The 16153-nt window shown below is 49.9% G+C and overlaps 1 protein-coding gene across 4 annotated transcripts in view; it reads right to left on the reverse strand.

Moving 5' to 3' along the window:
• Positions 1-16153, reverse strand: part of Rph3a (rabphilin 3A) — a 70808-nt gene that overhangs the window by 10376 nt on the left and 44279 nt on the right. For 3 of the 4 annotated variants that reach the window (XM_031337702.1, XM_031337703.1, XM_031337701.1), the window contains 9 exons: positions 13278-13407; positions 11811-11897; positions 9371-9536; positions 8042-8080; positions 7806-7958; positions 5251-5337; positions 4758-4817; positions 3796-3987; positions 1522-1601 (listed from right to left, as the gene is read on the reverse strand). In XM_031337702.1, coding sequence (XP_031193562.1) covers positions 1522-1601; positions 3796-3987; positions 4758-4817; positions 5251-5337; positions 7806-7958; positions 8042-8080; positions 9371-9536; positions 11811-11897; positions 13278-13407 — 994 coding nt within the window. The remainder of the gene's footprint in view (positions 1-1521; positions 1602-3795; positions 3988-4757; positions 4818-5250; positions 5338-7805; positions 7959-8041; positions 8081-9370; positions 9537-11810; positions 11898-13277; positions 13408-16153) is intronic. The other variant, XM_031337704.1, reaches the window with a different exon arrangement.

Here is a 16153-nt window from a genome sequence, read left to right on the forward strand (position 1 = left end):
AGATAATGCTGGCATCAGGTGCCGAATTTAATGACAAGCCACGCCCTAGCTGTGTGGCCTGGGGCAGCTTTCCATGCCTCTCTGAACCTGGTTCTGTGCTGTTGAGTGGAGGAATGTGAGTCTCTTAGGGAATGCAGAGGACACCCAGCAAAGCTAGCAGAGAGGAGAGGCTGGGGGCAGAGGCACTCCTGAATCCAGGGCCTGACCTTTGCATTCATTTGAGGCCTCAGTTTCCCCACTTGGAGAGTGAAACTCATGGTCCCTGTCTCTCCTCAAGGCCAGGAGAAGGTGTTTGTATTTTATCATGGTTTTCTGAGACGACCTAAGCTAGCCTCATCCACCCGAGCAATCCTCAAGCTTTTGCAATTCAGACACACTGTCAGGAGTCTTACCGTGACCTTAGCTCGCTTATCTGAGTGATGGGACCATGGTCCACAGGTCTGTGGGGTTCAGGGAGTAAATGAATGAGATCTTGCCTTTGAAGATGAACCTCATCTCTCCAGGGATGTAATCCCTAGCATGAGCTTTCTGGCCTTAGTTTCTCCACCTGACTAATGGGGTTTAATAAAAATGTCTCCCTCATCTGATCACTGAAATAGGAGGGAAGAGAGAACACACACCTGAACACGCACCATGGAGCCTGGTACACAGTAGGGGCTCAACAAGTGCATGCGAAAGACATGGCTTTGAAGGGAAGGTAGGATGATGTAGGACTTGCTTTAAGCATGTTGCCTCTTGTTTACCCTCCCACTGTCCCACACTGGGATACTTGAGGAGTCAAATGGAGGCCTTATCATTTATTCCTACTGCAAGCCAGCAGGTACGGAGATACCCACAGATGGCGGGTCACTTTGCATTCAGTTTTCCCAGCCAACCTTGGGGGAAAGACACCACTGTCACCCCCAATGAGCCAGAGAGGGTTAGCCACTCCCACCTGCCCCCAGTAGCACAGCAGGGAGGTGGCTTGGGCCAGCATCTGCTCTGTGGGAGTCTGGTCCAGATCTTGCTGGCTTTTCCTCAGGTCCCAGACTTAAGTTCATCTGGGGGCATGGGGGGCATCTCCCAAGGTCTGGAATCAATCAGCTCAAATTCCCAGCAACCTTCTGCAGTGCCTCCCTCCCCACCCCCCATGCCCCATCCCTCCTTACTATCCACGGCCACAGTCCCCACCTCATTGATGCCCCTGGTAGACAAATGGCATCAGCAGAAGAGACACAAAACCTACAATCACCAAGCCAGGCTGTCATTAAGTCTTAGTGATACCTGCAGTGTTCCCTCTGGTATGCTGTGGGTAGCCTGGGCAACCCTCACAGCTGAGCTGCCTCCACGCTCAGGAAACAGCCACAGGACCATCCCTAGAGGAAGTATCCCCCCCACCCCCCAACCCCCTCACCCCCCAAGGAAGTATGCCATGGCTGAAGACAACCCTGTTCTTATCTCTGTCATTGCCACAGGCCAGTCACGGTGGGAGCCGGGCCTGGGATTCATCCACACCTGAGCCTCCCCAGGGGTCCCACACACCTTTGCCCTGATGATGGTACACTGCAGATTACTGTTGTCTTGGTCATACAGAAGGCTGAATTCCAGGGCACCCAGGGTGGCTGCAGGCAACAGAGACAGGAGCCAAGCAAAGCATTTACTTAATCAATCCACAAGCATTTCCTGGGTGCTTACCAATGTGCCTAGCCTCAGCTAGGCATTGGAACCACAGAAGAAAGGGAGGGCAGGCCCTGGTCTGATACTCCATCCACCCTGGTAGACCTCTCTCCTGGGTGCCTTCCAAAATCATTTATGAACATGTTTACTTAGTGACTTCATCCCCTGACAGATTGACGGTGCCCTAAAGACAAGGGCTGGGATGGCTGATCGACCACTATGTGTCCCTACTGTGCGCAGGGCACATAGTAGGTGTTCCTGTGTGTGCTGAAGGAATAAATGAAAGTCAGCGTTTGTTGTTTCCCTTCCTAGGACTACTCTCCCACTTCATGCTCACATGGATCATACCCTCTCAAGCCCCTACAGCTTGGCTCAAAAGTCAACTTCCTAGAGAAGGCCTCCCTTAAGCAGCCACTGGAGAGATCACTCAGCCTGTGATGAGCTCTTTCTCCGCTGTTGCGTTTTGCCCTAATGTCCTAGGGCCTGGAGCACTTTGAGTCACGGGAGGTGAGGTCAATAAATCCTTGTCAATGGCAAAGATGAGCCGGTGAGGAACAGAGAGAAGCCAAGCTTGCTGTAACTGAGCTTATGCCAGGACAGCCTGGAGGCTCGGAGAGGTCACGCTTGGGAGACAGATGACTGAAGGCTCACAGGAGAGTGGCCAGGACAAGGATGGGGGGGCAGATACAGAGTGCTATTGAGGCTGATGAGGCAGGTGGGTTTCCCTCTCCCTTCCCTGAGACTACAGACCCCTGACTCTGGAGAGTGCCCGATAGAACAGGGGCAGCTGCTATACCACGGTGTGGCCCTCGAGGGACCGGAGCCTTTCTTCACTCACTGGCTGTGCTGGTGAGTTTATTGACACAGGCTAGAGTCATTTGGGAGACGGGAACCTCAACTGAGAAAATGTCCTAACAGACTGGCCTGTGGAACATTTTCTTGATGGGAGAGGACTCAGCTCACTGTGGGTGGTGCCACCTGGGCTGGTGGTCCTGGGTTCTATAGGAAAGCACGTTGGACAAGCTACAAGGAGCAGCATCCCTCGATGGCCTCTGCATCAGCTCCTGCCTCCAGGCCCCTTGACTTCATCATGGATTACAGCCAGAAGATAAAATAAACCCTTTCCTTCTCAAACCGTTTTTAGTCATGGTATTTCTCCACAGTAGCAACCCTAATGAAAACACTGGCCATTTCTGAGTCGCAGGGAGCCTTTCCAAGACTATACACAGAATGAGAAGAGAGAAGGTCTCCATCTCCACTCAATAGGGACAGGAAGTAGGAAATATGGTGGCCCTGGTGGGAGAGCAGGCCCACCCAGAGGTCAGTTCCACCAGCATCCACTCTCCCAGTCTCCGCCATTTGAATAACACAGCTGCCATTCCTCCTGTGTGCTCAGCCCAACACAGTGGTGTCCAGTTTACCAAGCACTTTCCCTGCAGTACCTTGGTTTACCCGGCCATCAGCCTACACTGGAAGCAATACAAATTGGGGGTCCCAACCGAGTCACCCCTCCTCTCAGTAGCACCCATCCTGGATGCTTTAGCCATAGCAGAAGAAAAAGCCCTATGTGGGAAGGGGGCGTGCACATACTGTGTACGTGTGCGTACATGCATGTGTATCCCTGGCCCTCTGCGTCTGAGTCCAAGAGGGACACAGTAGGTGCCTAACAAATCATTGAGTGAATGATGTCCCTGTTCATGAGGGGGAAGAAGGACTGTAGATAAAGACACAGAAACTCATGCCTTTGTGGGGCTGTGAGCCACCAGATAATTCTGTTTGGTAGCTGACCGCACCACTGAACCTCGAAAAACCTCACTGCCAGCATTAAATGACTTAATGACGCTGCACCCATGCGCTTTAACCCATGAAATGTGTAGTTCCAACACTGACCACACGGTGGCGCTCATTGGCCATCCCAGCACTGGGGAGCTGATGGGTCTATCTCAATGGTAGAGCCCTTTCCCTGCACACTCAAGGCCCTGGCTTTGATCCCCAGAACCACAAGGCTTTTAGGGTACACGTGTTAGCAGTTAGGGGGCATCTACGGGCCCCAGAGTCCCATTTCTGCCCCACTGGGTTCAGTTTCTGGGAGAGTTTTCACAACATGCCCCCCACACCCCACTCTCGGGAGCCACCTACTTGCTTCATCGGAGTCATAGCTATTGGCTTCTTCCTCCTCCTCCTCCGCAGGTGGTGGCTGGCGGGCAGGGGCCGCCTGGGAATAGGGGGCTGCAGTGTGGGATGCTGCCTGGAAGCCCCCGGCAGGTCCAGTCCTCTCCTCCTGGGCTGGGGCGACAGCTCCTGGATAGCCAGGCTCACTTGGAGGAGCCTCTGCAGGGAGAGAAGCAGTGTTGAGTCTGTCATAGCACTGCGGCTAGAGGAAGCTTCCAGAGTGCAGGTTCCCAGGCCCCGCTCAGAATGAGGGGCAGAGCAGGCCCTGGAGTCTACAAGACCAGGGCTGATTTGGATAAGACCGGGAAAAGACAAGCCTCACCGTGGTGAGTCAGTGGTGTGGACTCAGCTAGACGGCATGAACCTCTCAGCCTTAGCTGTGTAACCTAGGGCTAGTAACTTAACATCTCTGAGCCTTAGTTTCCTTATTTGTAGTTACCGAATCCAGAGTTGTTTCTGTGGAAGTCAATATTAGTTGCAGGGACCTTGAGGGTCCGTGAAAAACAAGTTACCATGTAACCATGACAACCAGGCCTCCAAGACCTGCCTGTATGTGCGTCAGAGTAATCACTGCTCATTTATCCTGTGCCAAACACATTCCAGGCTCCACAAAAAGTGTTTTGTTTTGTTTTGTTTTTAAGCTATTTTTAAAGTGTTTTAGTTTGTTTAATCATCACAAGACTATGAAGAAAGTCTTAGCCTTCATAGAAAAAAAAATGAAGCTCAGAGAGGTTTAGTCACTTGCCAGGAGTCACACAACAGGAAGGGAAGAACCAGGGATGGTACCCAGCAGTCTATGCGCTGAGCCACAGAAACTGGCTTGTTAGTGTTCAGGGTTTAAAAAGGAGCTGCTTAGGCCTGGTCAGACTGGTCTTGGTTACAGCCTGAGTAATGGTGTTCCTGTAGAGCCTGGGACATTTCACACTTGCCTGTGCTCTGCTCTGGAAATCGTCCTGGCCCAGGAGCAGCCCTGCTGCCCCCAGGGGGCCCTGTAAGGGAAGAGGGGAAGGGGTAGTGATGAAGACACACTTCTGGGTATCGGTCCTTCCCTCTCTTCACACACAGGCTAGATGGGAAGCAGGCAATGGTGTGGAGAGGTTCCCGGATTGTTAGGAGCTGTCCCTCTGCGAGGGTTTGGGGGATGCTGGCATCTGAGAAGTCCAGCTTGGAGAGCTCCCCTGGAGTCCCCGCTTTTACTTCCTCCTCTGAGATGTGGAGGAGTTACCACAGGGAGCCCTGTCCCTTCATGGTGGACAGACAGGATGCTCTGCCAGATCCTCCCTCTGCCACAGTCCTGCTCTGAGCAGTGCCTTCTCCACCCCCAGGGTGTAAGGAGAGAGCTCAGGGTTCAGCACTGCAGAGCGATGGGGCTGGGGTCACTGCTGGGAGATTCAGGGCATGTGGTGGCTGCGTGGCTGGTACCTGGCTGCACCAGCTGAGGAGGTGCCGGGCTTGGCATTGAGGCTGGGGCAGGGCGGGAGGCCTGGACTGAGTTAGCACGCCTCAAACCTGCAGGAGGAGGAGAAAGACCGCATAATTCATACCCACACATATGTGCTGCATGTATACACACACCACATATACACACCACACACACATACCACATATACACACCACACACACACACACCACACACACACCACACAAACACATACCACACACATATGTGCTGCATGCACACACACACCATACACACCACATACACACATACCACATACACACCACACACATATATGCTGCATGCACACACACACCATACACACACACCACACACACACCACACACACCACATATACACACCACATATACACACCACACACACACACCACACACACCACATATACACACCACACACACACACCACACACACACACACCACACACACACACTCACACACACACACCATATATACACACCACACACACATACCACACACACATACTCACACACACACACCATATATACACACCACACAGACACCACACACACACACCACATATATACACCACACACACACACCACACATACACCACACACACACCACATACACATACCACACACACACACTGCATATACACACCACATATACACACCACACACACACACCACACATACACCACACACACACCACATACACAGACCACATACACACACCACACACACACACACCACACACACAACACATATACACACCACACACACACACCACATATACACACCACACACACACACCACACACACACCACACACACACACCACATATACATATCACACACACACCACATACACAGACCACACACACACACAACACACATACACACCACACACACACACACTCATGTGCACTCCCTTGAGGCTCCCCTGGATGCTGCCCCACTCTGCTCCCAGCCCTCCTCTGGTCCCCCTCTTCTCCTCAGTACCCAGACCCTCTGGGCAAATCTCAGCAGAGAAGCTCATGTAAGCTGGGTCAGGGATGCAGCCCTGCCCTCTTAGCCACTCCAGTGGCCGAGATATGAGACTTGCAAATTCAAGGTCTGCCTGGGACACAGAGTGAGCTCAAGACCAGAACCCATCTCAAAATAAAACAATAAAAAGGGCCCATGCGTGCAGATCAGTGTGGTGTGCTTTCCTGGAACCCGTGCCCGATGAGTTGCTGATGGGATTAAGGGAGATATTACACGCAGAGAGTTTAGCCACGTGATCAGTACAGAGCAGATGCTTGTATCACAAGTTTGTGTCGCTGATGAATCATAACTCCATCCACAAAGAGAGTTGGTGAGCCACAGTAAGGGGTGGATCTCTGTGAGTTTGAGAGTAGTCTGGTCTACATAGTGAGTTCTAGGTCAGCGGGGGCTACATAGTAAGACCCTATCTCAAAAACAAAAAGCAAGCAAACCAAAACCAGCAGCTTGCCTTAGTGCCTATAACCATAGCACTCAAAAGAGGATGAGACAGGAGGATTATTGTGTACACCAGTCCACCCTGGCTACACCAGGAAGCCCTGTTTCCAGAACCAACTAAGCAAGCAAGCAAATACACAAAACAACTAAATAAGCCAGACAGTTACAAGTGTTGACGAAGGTATATAGAAACTGGGTGTACTGCTATTGACAGAAGTATAAAAGTAGTCTGTCTACACTACATTGGAAACAGGATGGTGGTTTCTTTAAAAAAAAAAAAAGTTAAATCTAGAACTGTCCAACTTTGGGACTTGTTTTGTTGTTGTTGTTTTGTTTTTGTTTTTGTTTTTGTTTTTTTCCAAGACAGGGTTTCTCTGTATAGCCCTGGGTGTCCTGGAACTCACTCTGTAGACAAGGCACTCTCTCCTCTCTCTCTCTCTCTCTCTCTCTCTCTCTCTCTCTCTCTCTCTCTCTCTCTCTGTCTCTCTCTGTCTCTCTCTCTGCATGTGTGTGCCTGCCTGCATGCATGCATGTTGATGAGTGGATGCCAGAGATCAGTGTGGGTCCTGAACACTCAGCCCTGAACACTCAGCCACCACACGGGACCCAACCCCTCACTATAAAAACAGGGACACTCTCCTGAGGCTCAGACACAGGCTCACAAGAAACACATGACCAAGCTTACCTTCAAAGTCAAGCAGCCAAGATTCTCTTCATCAGGCAGTTCAGAGTATAATCTACTGGGCCCTGATGGTGGCACTTGTCAGCCAGTTATGTCCTGGCCACATTATTCTATCCATTGACACTGACAGCTGAGGCCACAGGGGAGGGTAATTAAATGGATGCTCACTTTGCTCAAAGCCAAATGGCCTTTCCTCTCATTATGGGAGTCAAGCAAAGCAAAAACTCATGGGGTCTTCATATGCCACTTTGGGGCAAGAAGAGTTATAACCACAGTTATGTCTGGAGCTAGATTTGTATGACTCCTTGAGTATAGACCAGAATAAATGACATGGGAACAAAATATGGTATACAGTACCATATTTCAATAAAGGCAGCAACGCCCACCTCGCTCACCTGCTGGGCCCCTGCTGGTGTCTCCAGCACCCCCACCATGGCCATGGTCCCAGCCCTCAGGATCCCGGGCGGCTGTACTCATCCGTGCCTCAGAGGCCCTGCGCGTGGGAGGCCCATGGCTTCCTCGCCCAGGAGCAGAGGTGAGATCAGGCCCTGCAAAGAGAGGCATGGTTTTCACAGAGAGAGGGAGGTGATAGAATGGGGTCCCAGAGTGGAAGACAGCTGACAGAACCCACCTGGCTTCTGTCCTGGGGCCCGCCTGTCCTCCATGTCACCTGGAGAGAGAGAGAGAGAGAGAGAGAGAGAGAGAGAGAGAATATAGAATACTGGTTTTCTGGAGTCTACAGAGTTCTTACTTCAGGGCTCCACAGTGAGCTTACCCTCTCTTCCCAAAAACTATTTTTGAAACATTTAGTATGTTTCCCTCCAGCCTCTCCACTGAGCTGTCTTGTCTTTGGTGTCTCATTTCCTTATCACCATGAAGACACAAGCATAGACCGACAAAACAAAAACTGTCTCTTCTACCTATACTGGCAGGCGTGGCCAACCTCTGACATCATAGCACAGCACTGATGCTTGTAAATTCACAATCAGGCATCACAAAGTTATGTTACCAATAAAAAAAAAAATGTGAGAGGCTGGGTCAGGTGCTTTGATCTGAACCCTGCATCTCTAGCTTTCTTCTGAGAAATGATGTCCTAGCATTGCTGCCTCAATTGGAGCTTAACATTCCAGGGTTAATCAAGATTATTACAAGGGCTTTATCTGGCCAGTCCAAGTGGTGCTGTCCAAAACAAATGTGACTTTATGGAGTCATTTTTCTTCCTGCTTGCCTCTCTCTCTTTTAATGATTACTTTAATTATTAATAACCATACTTGGATAATAGCCTTGTTATTAATAGTGCTGATAATTAATTTCTTTTGCTAGTTTAATTCCTATTCATCTTTCATGTTTAATTAGTCCAGTTTCAGAATTGTTTATAGTCAACAGAAGAAAGACAAATGGGAAAGTCAGGCATAGTGTGGCATACTTGTAACCCTGGAAACTAAGGAGGTAGAGTCAGGAGGTCAAGGTTCAAGGTCACCAAGTCCTCAGGTATGAAGTGAGTTCCAGAGAAGCCTGGGATACATAAAACTCTACCCAAGAAGAAGAAAAAGAAAAAGGAGGAGAAGGAAGAGAAAGAAGAGGAGTAGATGGAGAGTAGAGGAAGAATAAATAGAAGAAAACCAGGAAATCTTTTTTAGCAGGCCCAAGTACCCCAGGTTCCAAGATATATTCAGGTGAGTGGCAATCTCTCCCAATTTCTAATTTTAATTTTTTCTTCTTTTGTACTTTTCAACTTCCCACTAAGGAAGATGACAAAGCCACTTGGCAGGCTAGCTTTTTTCTAGAAAGTTCCCTGTACTGCCCTCCCAAGTAAGGTTCACAATGAATTGTGAAAGGGCTAAGGAATCTAATGATTAGGGGCCAGAAACTGGCAACAGGTACTTTGTTGGGATGTCTTCAGGTAGACCAGTAGCCTGGGACCTGTCCAAGGTGCTAAAAAGGGTTACCATTGTTCTACCTCGAGCTGGAGCCCTGGCTGGATGCCTGGACTCAGGTATAGGCTGCTCCTGGGTGGCTGGCTCACCAGCAGGCTGCTGGGGCTTGGTCTTCTTTATAGGCATGGGCTGTGGAAGGACCTGTTTGGGGAAACCCTTGAAGAACCATGCTCCTGAGCGCTTCCAGACCTGGGAAGGAAGGAAGACATGTATGAAAGACTCGACCGCTAGTTTTCATCTTTGCTCCCACAACTCATGGGTATGACACTGGGCACATGTATCTGTCCCCACATGATGGCCATTTTATTGATGGAAAAAGTTGAATGTTTACCATGTCAAGGATCAACCCAATAGCTAAACAGGCAGAGAGAGGAAGAGCAGGGACTCAATGCTGACTCTCTTATCTTATAACTGGCATTGCAGTTGATGTGAAGAAGGTTGGGTGCATGTATAAGCCCCAATCCTTGGAACATGGAGGCAGGAGAATCAGGAATTCAAGTCTGAGGTCAGCCTAGGCTATATGAGCCTTGCCTCAAAGAGACAAAACAAGTGACCTGCTTCTTGACATCTTATTCAAAACCTCAGGCCTCTATCATGATTTCAAGTTAGACAAAATGATGTGAGGACATCTGGAAGATCCCCACAGTCCATCTTGCTATATTCCCTACAGGGTTACCCAGTATGGCACATAATAATTGGGCTCCCATGACTTTGATCCTGTGGCTTGTATGGTCCAGGACACTAGAGGAATTTGCAGATGTGGAGAGGGAAAAGTCACTATGTCTACCCTTTGGCTCTCTCCCCACTGTTGGATGGTGAGGACCCCTGTTACTTCACCTATCTTCCTGATGACTGCGACTTTCTATTCAGACCAGAAGGTGTGATCAAAGCCCTAGGATTGCTCATTTGGGGTTGCAGGAGATTCCTCTGACTCTGCCATAAATAGCACATTCCCTGAGTGCTCTGCTGTCCTGAGGCTGAGGAGAGAGAATGTGGCTATTGAGACTGTGTCTCCGAGGCAAGCATCTGCAGCAGGAGGTTAGCGGGGGAAAAAAAACCAAAAACAAACAAACAAAAAAAACCAAAAACCAAAAACAAACAAACAAACAAACAAAAACTGGGCTGATTTAGTGCAAAGAATTGGGATGATTTAGTGCAAAACAACTGGGATGATTTGAGGTAAAATCAACAACACAAAGCCGGGTCCTTGGATGAGAGAGATGGAGAGAGAGAAGAGAGAGAGGAGAGAAAGAGAGAGAGAGAGAGAGAGAAGAGAGAGAGAGGAGAGAGAGAGGAGAGAGGGGGAGAGAGAAGAGAGAGAGGAGAGAGAAAGAAGAGAGAGGAGAGAAAGGAGAGAGAAGAGAGAGGAGAGAGAGGAGAGAGAAAGAAGAGAGAGGAGAGAAAGGAGAGAGAGAGGAAAAGGGAGAGAGAAAGGAGAGAGAAGAGACAAAGAGAAGAGAGAGAGAAGAGAGAGGAGAGAGAGAGAAGAGAGGAGATCAGATCAGAGAATGGGTAGAGAAAGGGGCTGAAGCATGAGGTGAAGCAGAGAATGAGGTAGAAGGGAGAGAAGGAAGCAAGAGTGAGGAAATAAAATATGGGGGAAGGGAGAGGAGTGGAAAACGGGGAATACAGCAGGCAGCAGGGAGTGGAGAATATGCAGGGAGTCCTGGGAGTCACTCAATGGGTAAAGTGCAAGCCTGAGGACCAAACCTCCGATCTCTAGCACCCACATCAAATCTGGACAGTATGTGCCTGTCACTCCATCCCTGGGAGATAGAAGTAGGAGGATCCTGGGGGTTGCTGTCCAGATAGCTTAGCTGAATCCATGAGCTCCATGCTCAATGAGAGACCCTGATTCAAAAAGCAGGGCAGGGACAATGAAGACAGACAGCTTATGTTGACCTCTGGTCTCCACAGGTTCACACCTGGACAAATGTACCAGCACACACATGTGCACACACCTATGTAGGGGGGAGGGAGAGAAGGAGAGGGAGGCTTAGAAGAGTGTCCCTCAGAAAGTGAGGAACAGGGGTGGGCAGGGAAGAAATCAGAAAGTAGTGATAAAGAGGGTGAAGGGAAGAGAGGAGAAAGCACAGGCAGGAAGATGCAAATAGACTCTGCTGCCTCACCAGCCCAACTCATTCCTTGATGTTTTTAGACAAGGTCTTGTGGACCCAGGCTGGCCTCGGATCCACTATGTGCTTGAGGATGACCTTGAACTCCTGTTCTTCCTGCCTCTACCACTCCAATGCTAAAATCACAAGTAAGCACCATCGTACCCAGTTAGAGACAGAATTCAGGGTCTCAAATGTATTAGGCAAAGACGCTGCCCACTCAACAACATCCCAGCCCTGAGCTGCTTCCTCTCCCACCAAGTCCACAAGACACAAGAGCCAGGCGGAGCCCCCAGGGGCCAAGTGTCACCCTGTCCCACTGCCTTCAGGCACAGACCTGGCCACTCACCTCTCTCTGCTCAAGGCAGATCTTACAGAGCCATACCGGATGTGGACGGTTGTTGGAGGTCTCCACCCCACACTTGGTGCAGACATTCTGTGTGGGCAAAACACATCCAGAAGCACACCTAGGTGAGGCATGCTTTGAGCTGTTGGGGGCTAGGGACAGGCAGAAGCAGGGTGGCAACGGAGTTCAAGATCTTCTAGCAGAAGCAAAGGGCTGAATCCTTTCTCACTTAACTTAAGCAAGGCTCGTTAGAATAAAGTTTCACTTTGGGTCCTGCTGCTGATGGCAAGAGCTGGATTCTTTCCCAAGTTCCCTTGTGTGGCTGGATTTTCAGCCATTGGCATGATCTTTCAGAAGAAAATCCAGTATATCTGTTTTATTTATAGGCTTCTTTTTTTCCCCAGAAGACCCTGAGGCAACTTTAGCTGTGACTACAAGCCCACCCACTGTAGCAGATGAACAGAGACTGAACAACAACCAGGCCAGGACAGAGGGATGATGAACTCTGGGATGAGCTTCCTAGCAGCTGAGGACAAATAGGAAAACCTAGGCACGTACAAAATTGTCACTCAAAATGGCTGTGGTAACATACATCTTTCAGATGAACTTTCCCTGGTACTGTACCCCAGAGGCTGCGTGGTTCACAGGGCAGGAGATGCCCAGCAGCATGATGGGTACCTCTAGCTGGGTGAGTCTCTGAATTCCCTTGTGTGGGATCAAGTGGACCAAAGACAGTTGAATCTTTGTTCTGGAAGGGTTGTCTGCAGGCAGTAAGGAAGGTAAGGGAGGGGTTTCCCTGCTTGAAAGAACGCTGTCTGAGTTCAAGGAGTCCAAGCTGGCTGCAAAGAGGCTTTCTAAGGCTTCCTTTTAAAAAGTAAATTTTATTTGTTCCTATTGTGTGTTTTGGAGTGTGCATGTGCCAGAAGTCTATGGAGTCCTCTTCTGTTTGACTGGGGCTCTGGGACTGAGCTCAGGTCACTAGGCTTGCATGACTCAGGTCACTAGGCTTGCACAGCCAGTGCCTTTACTTGCTGAGCTGTCTTGTCTGCCTTTGCTAAGTCTCTTGTACCTTGATGCATGTTAAGGGAACACATATACATGTGTAAATTCATGTGTTTGTGTGTGTGTGTGTGTTGTGTGTACACACACACAGAGAATGATCTTTAGACCTCACACTTATCTTGCTAACTAACCCATAGCCAGGATCCTCATGCCCCAGACTCCTGAGTTCATCTCGCATAGAGTTCAGCTCTACAGGGACATGAAGACCTCCCAGGGGAGAAACCAGGACCAAGGTGTCCTTGTGAGACTGAGCATCCTATAGAATCCATATCCTGCAGCTGCCTTTCAGGAGTCAAGCTCCATCCTCCAGTCCCCAGCCCCCTAGAACCACAGTCCAATCTCCCAGCCCCCAGCCCTCTTTCCCATGTAGGTGTCCAGCAGGAAAGGAAGGGAGCCAGGTGGTGGTACCTTCTTACAGTCTTCACACACGACACAGGCCGAGCCCAGCATGCCCAGCTGCTCCCCGCACAGAATGCAGCGGTTCACACCATCTCCAGCCACATTCTTCCTCATGGTCTCCAGACGGTCCACCAGGCGCCTGGAACATAGACAAGGCAGTAAGGACGCCCCCCGTCCCCCCACACACACACATGCCCAGGATCAGGGGCCTTCAATGTGTCCATGAAGAGAGAGGTCCTCCACTGCTGAGTCTTCATTCTTGAGAATCTGATAGTGGCCGCGGAACCTCTCCTGGAAAGGCTTCCAGGTGCCAGCACTCCCAGAATATCTGACCCACTCCAAGTGCAGGCCCCTCAGCCGCCTTCTGGGCTACCAGCTTCAGGCTCCGGCCTTTCCCAACTCACACCACCTCTTTCATGGAATGGCTCCCTCCAGGGAGCTGCCTTTAAAGCTTTCGAGTCTAGCTAACTAATGTGTGTGCATTAGGCCATCATTGCAGGCATTTGGAACAATCAGTGCTGATCAGTGCTGCTGGCGCAGGCTCCTGCCGGACAGTGAAGCTGTCAGTGTAAGCAGAACACACGTGGGCACTCTACATGGTCTTTGGCATCTGGATTTTCAGACATGTCATCTACTAATTTCAAGTTCTCTCCACACCCTTTTCTTCAAAGATTTACTGGTCCAACTAGGTGAGGTGGCTCACATCTGTAATCCCAGCACATGGGAAATGGAGGCAGGAGGATTGCTCTGAGTCCCAGGTCAAGCTGGATTTCAGAGTTATAGAGTGAGAGTCTGTCTCAAGCTGAACAAATAAACAAACCCCAAAGGCTTATTGTCTTATTAGAGACTCAGATGGGCATAGGGGTGGGCACTGGAGCTGGCCGTGGCCATTCCTCTGTAGTCTGTAGCTCATGGTGAAGAGTGGGCGATAGAGCCCTTGGAAAGTCCTGGGAACCACAGCCTCCAGAGGGCTGCTGGGAAGCTTGGCCACCACCATCAAATGTAGACTCATTGCAAGCATAGAACCTGAGTTTAATTTCTCAGAATCCAAGTTAAAAAAAGAAAAAAAAAAAGCTGGGCATGGGGATGCCCACTGGCTACCACAGCACTGAAGAAGTAGAGGTAGGAGATCCCTGGGGCTCTGGGCTGCCTGAATGTTTAGCTATGCCTGAATCATTTTTTTTCCTGGTCCTGAGAATGGAACCCAGGCTCTCATGTGTGCTAGGTTGATGCTCCACTCCTGAGCCAGGCCCAGACCACGCCAGCCTCACCCCCTGCCAGGTAGGAAGAGGTGAGGGGGGAACCTCGAGGGAACCCTTGCCTCCATATGCTAAGTGGGAAAAGAGCACCGAGCCTGAGTGTAGAGTCAGTCAGACTGTAGGTGTGAGGTCAGAAGCGTTATGCTGTGTGCACCAAAGAAAAAAGAAAAATCAAAACACTGGCAGCTACCAATGTCCCTGTCCCCTCGAGAAACATCATTTTTCCTCCCTATTTTACCTCTCATGGGGAGTCCATGCCACCTTTCATTACACAAGAAAAAGACATTTTCCAAGCTCAAGCTATGCAGCGGAAAAGGTGTGAGTGTGAATCCTCGGCTGTGCTGATGTTTTCTTGATTGTGTCTGGTTATTCAGTTTCAGCTAAGAGGAAATTCCAGATTCGAAAAACACTCCAGAGAGACAGCCCCTGTGAGGTCTTCCCAGCCAGGCCCCGTTGTCTGTCTGTCTGTCTATCTGTCTGTCTCTTTCACCTGGCTTGGCCAAGCAGCAATGGCTTGTTAAGCTCTGAGCACTCAGTGGCTTTGCCAGCACAGAGCTCCAAAATCCTTCCTCGATCTTCCCCTTCAGGTTTGTCACGGTAGTTGCCCATTTCTGCCTGAGCTAACTTTCTGTTACAGTGGTACAGACTGTGGCCAAAAGCAACTTGGGGGAGGAAAGGGTTTATTTGGTTTGTGTTCTATCACTGACGGAAGTCAGAGCAGGAATCTGGAGGCAGGAACTGAAGCTGAGACCACAGAACACTGCCACCTAGGCTCACATGCAGCCACCCACCTTTCTTATGTTTCCCAGGACTACTTGCCTAGGGAGTGACACCACCTGTGGTGGGCTGGGCCCTCCCACATCGATCATCAATCAGGAAAATGGTCTCCATAGACTTACCTAAAGCCAATCTGAGGGGGGCATTTTCTGAGATTCCCTCTTGCCAGATGACTCTAGCTTGTATCAACCTGGCAAAAACACTAACGGGTCCAGTGACCCTGAATGACCTTGGCTCCCCTGGTACCCTCTGCCTAGCTTCTGCTCTAATGGGGGCCACATAAGCCACCCCTTAAACCTCCTAATGTGGGTATCACTCAGAAACCTAATGTGGGTAGGTCCTAGAGACCAAAACGCACAGATGTCCCTTCTGGTCCTTGGTGCTGAGATGGTCCCTGGGGCAGCCCAATTTTATGGCTGTCTCCTTTCCACTCATCCTCTGCTCAAACACCCAATTAGCTGGCACTGTCAGTACTGTCACTCATTAACTAGGTCTTTACATGCCCCATTAACTTTATGAGACGCCTGGAAAGCTGGCTTTGTGCTCTCTGTGCTTTCGGGTTCTCCCATGTGTCTCTGTGACCAGGGTGTTGCTGTTGGCTTGGGAACCCATCCTTATGTTTTGTGAGAAGCTGTGGTGACTAGAGATCCCAAGGCCTGCTCTAAACAGACATCCATCGGACAATGGTTTTCAACCCGCTAATGCTAATGCTGCGACCCTTTAACACACCTCCTCATGTTGTGATGACCCCCAACCATACAATTATTTCATTGCTACTTCTTAACCTTAATGTTGCTACAATTATGAATTGTAATATAAACATTTTTGGAGCTAGAGGTTTGCCAAAGG

The sequence above is a fragment of the Mastomys coucha genome, unplaced genomic scaffold (assembly GCF_008632895.1).
Source record: "Mastomys coucha isolate ucsf_1 unplaced genomic scaffold, UCSF_Mcou_1 pScaffold22, whole genome shotgun sequence".
Lineage (NCBI taxonomy): Eukaryota > Metazoa > Chordata > Mammalia > Rodentia > Muridae > Mastomys > Mastomys coucha.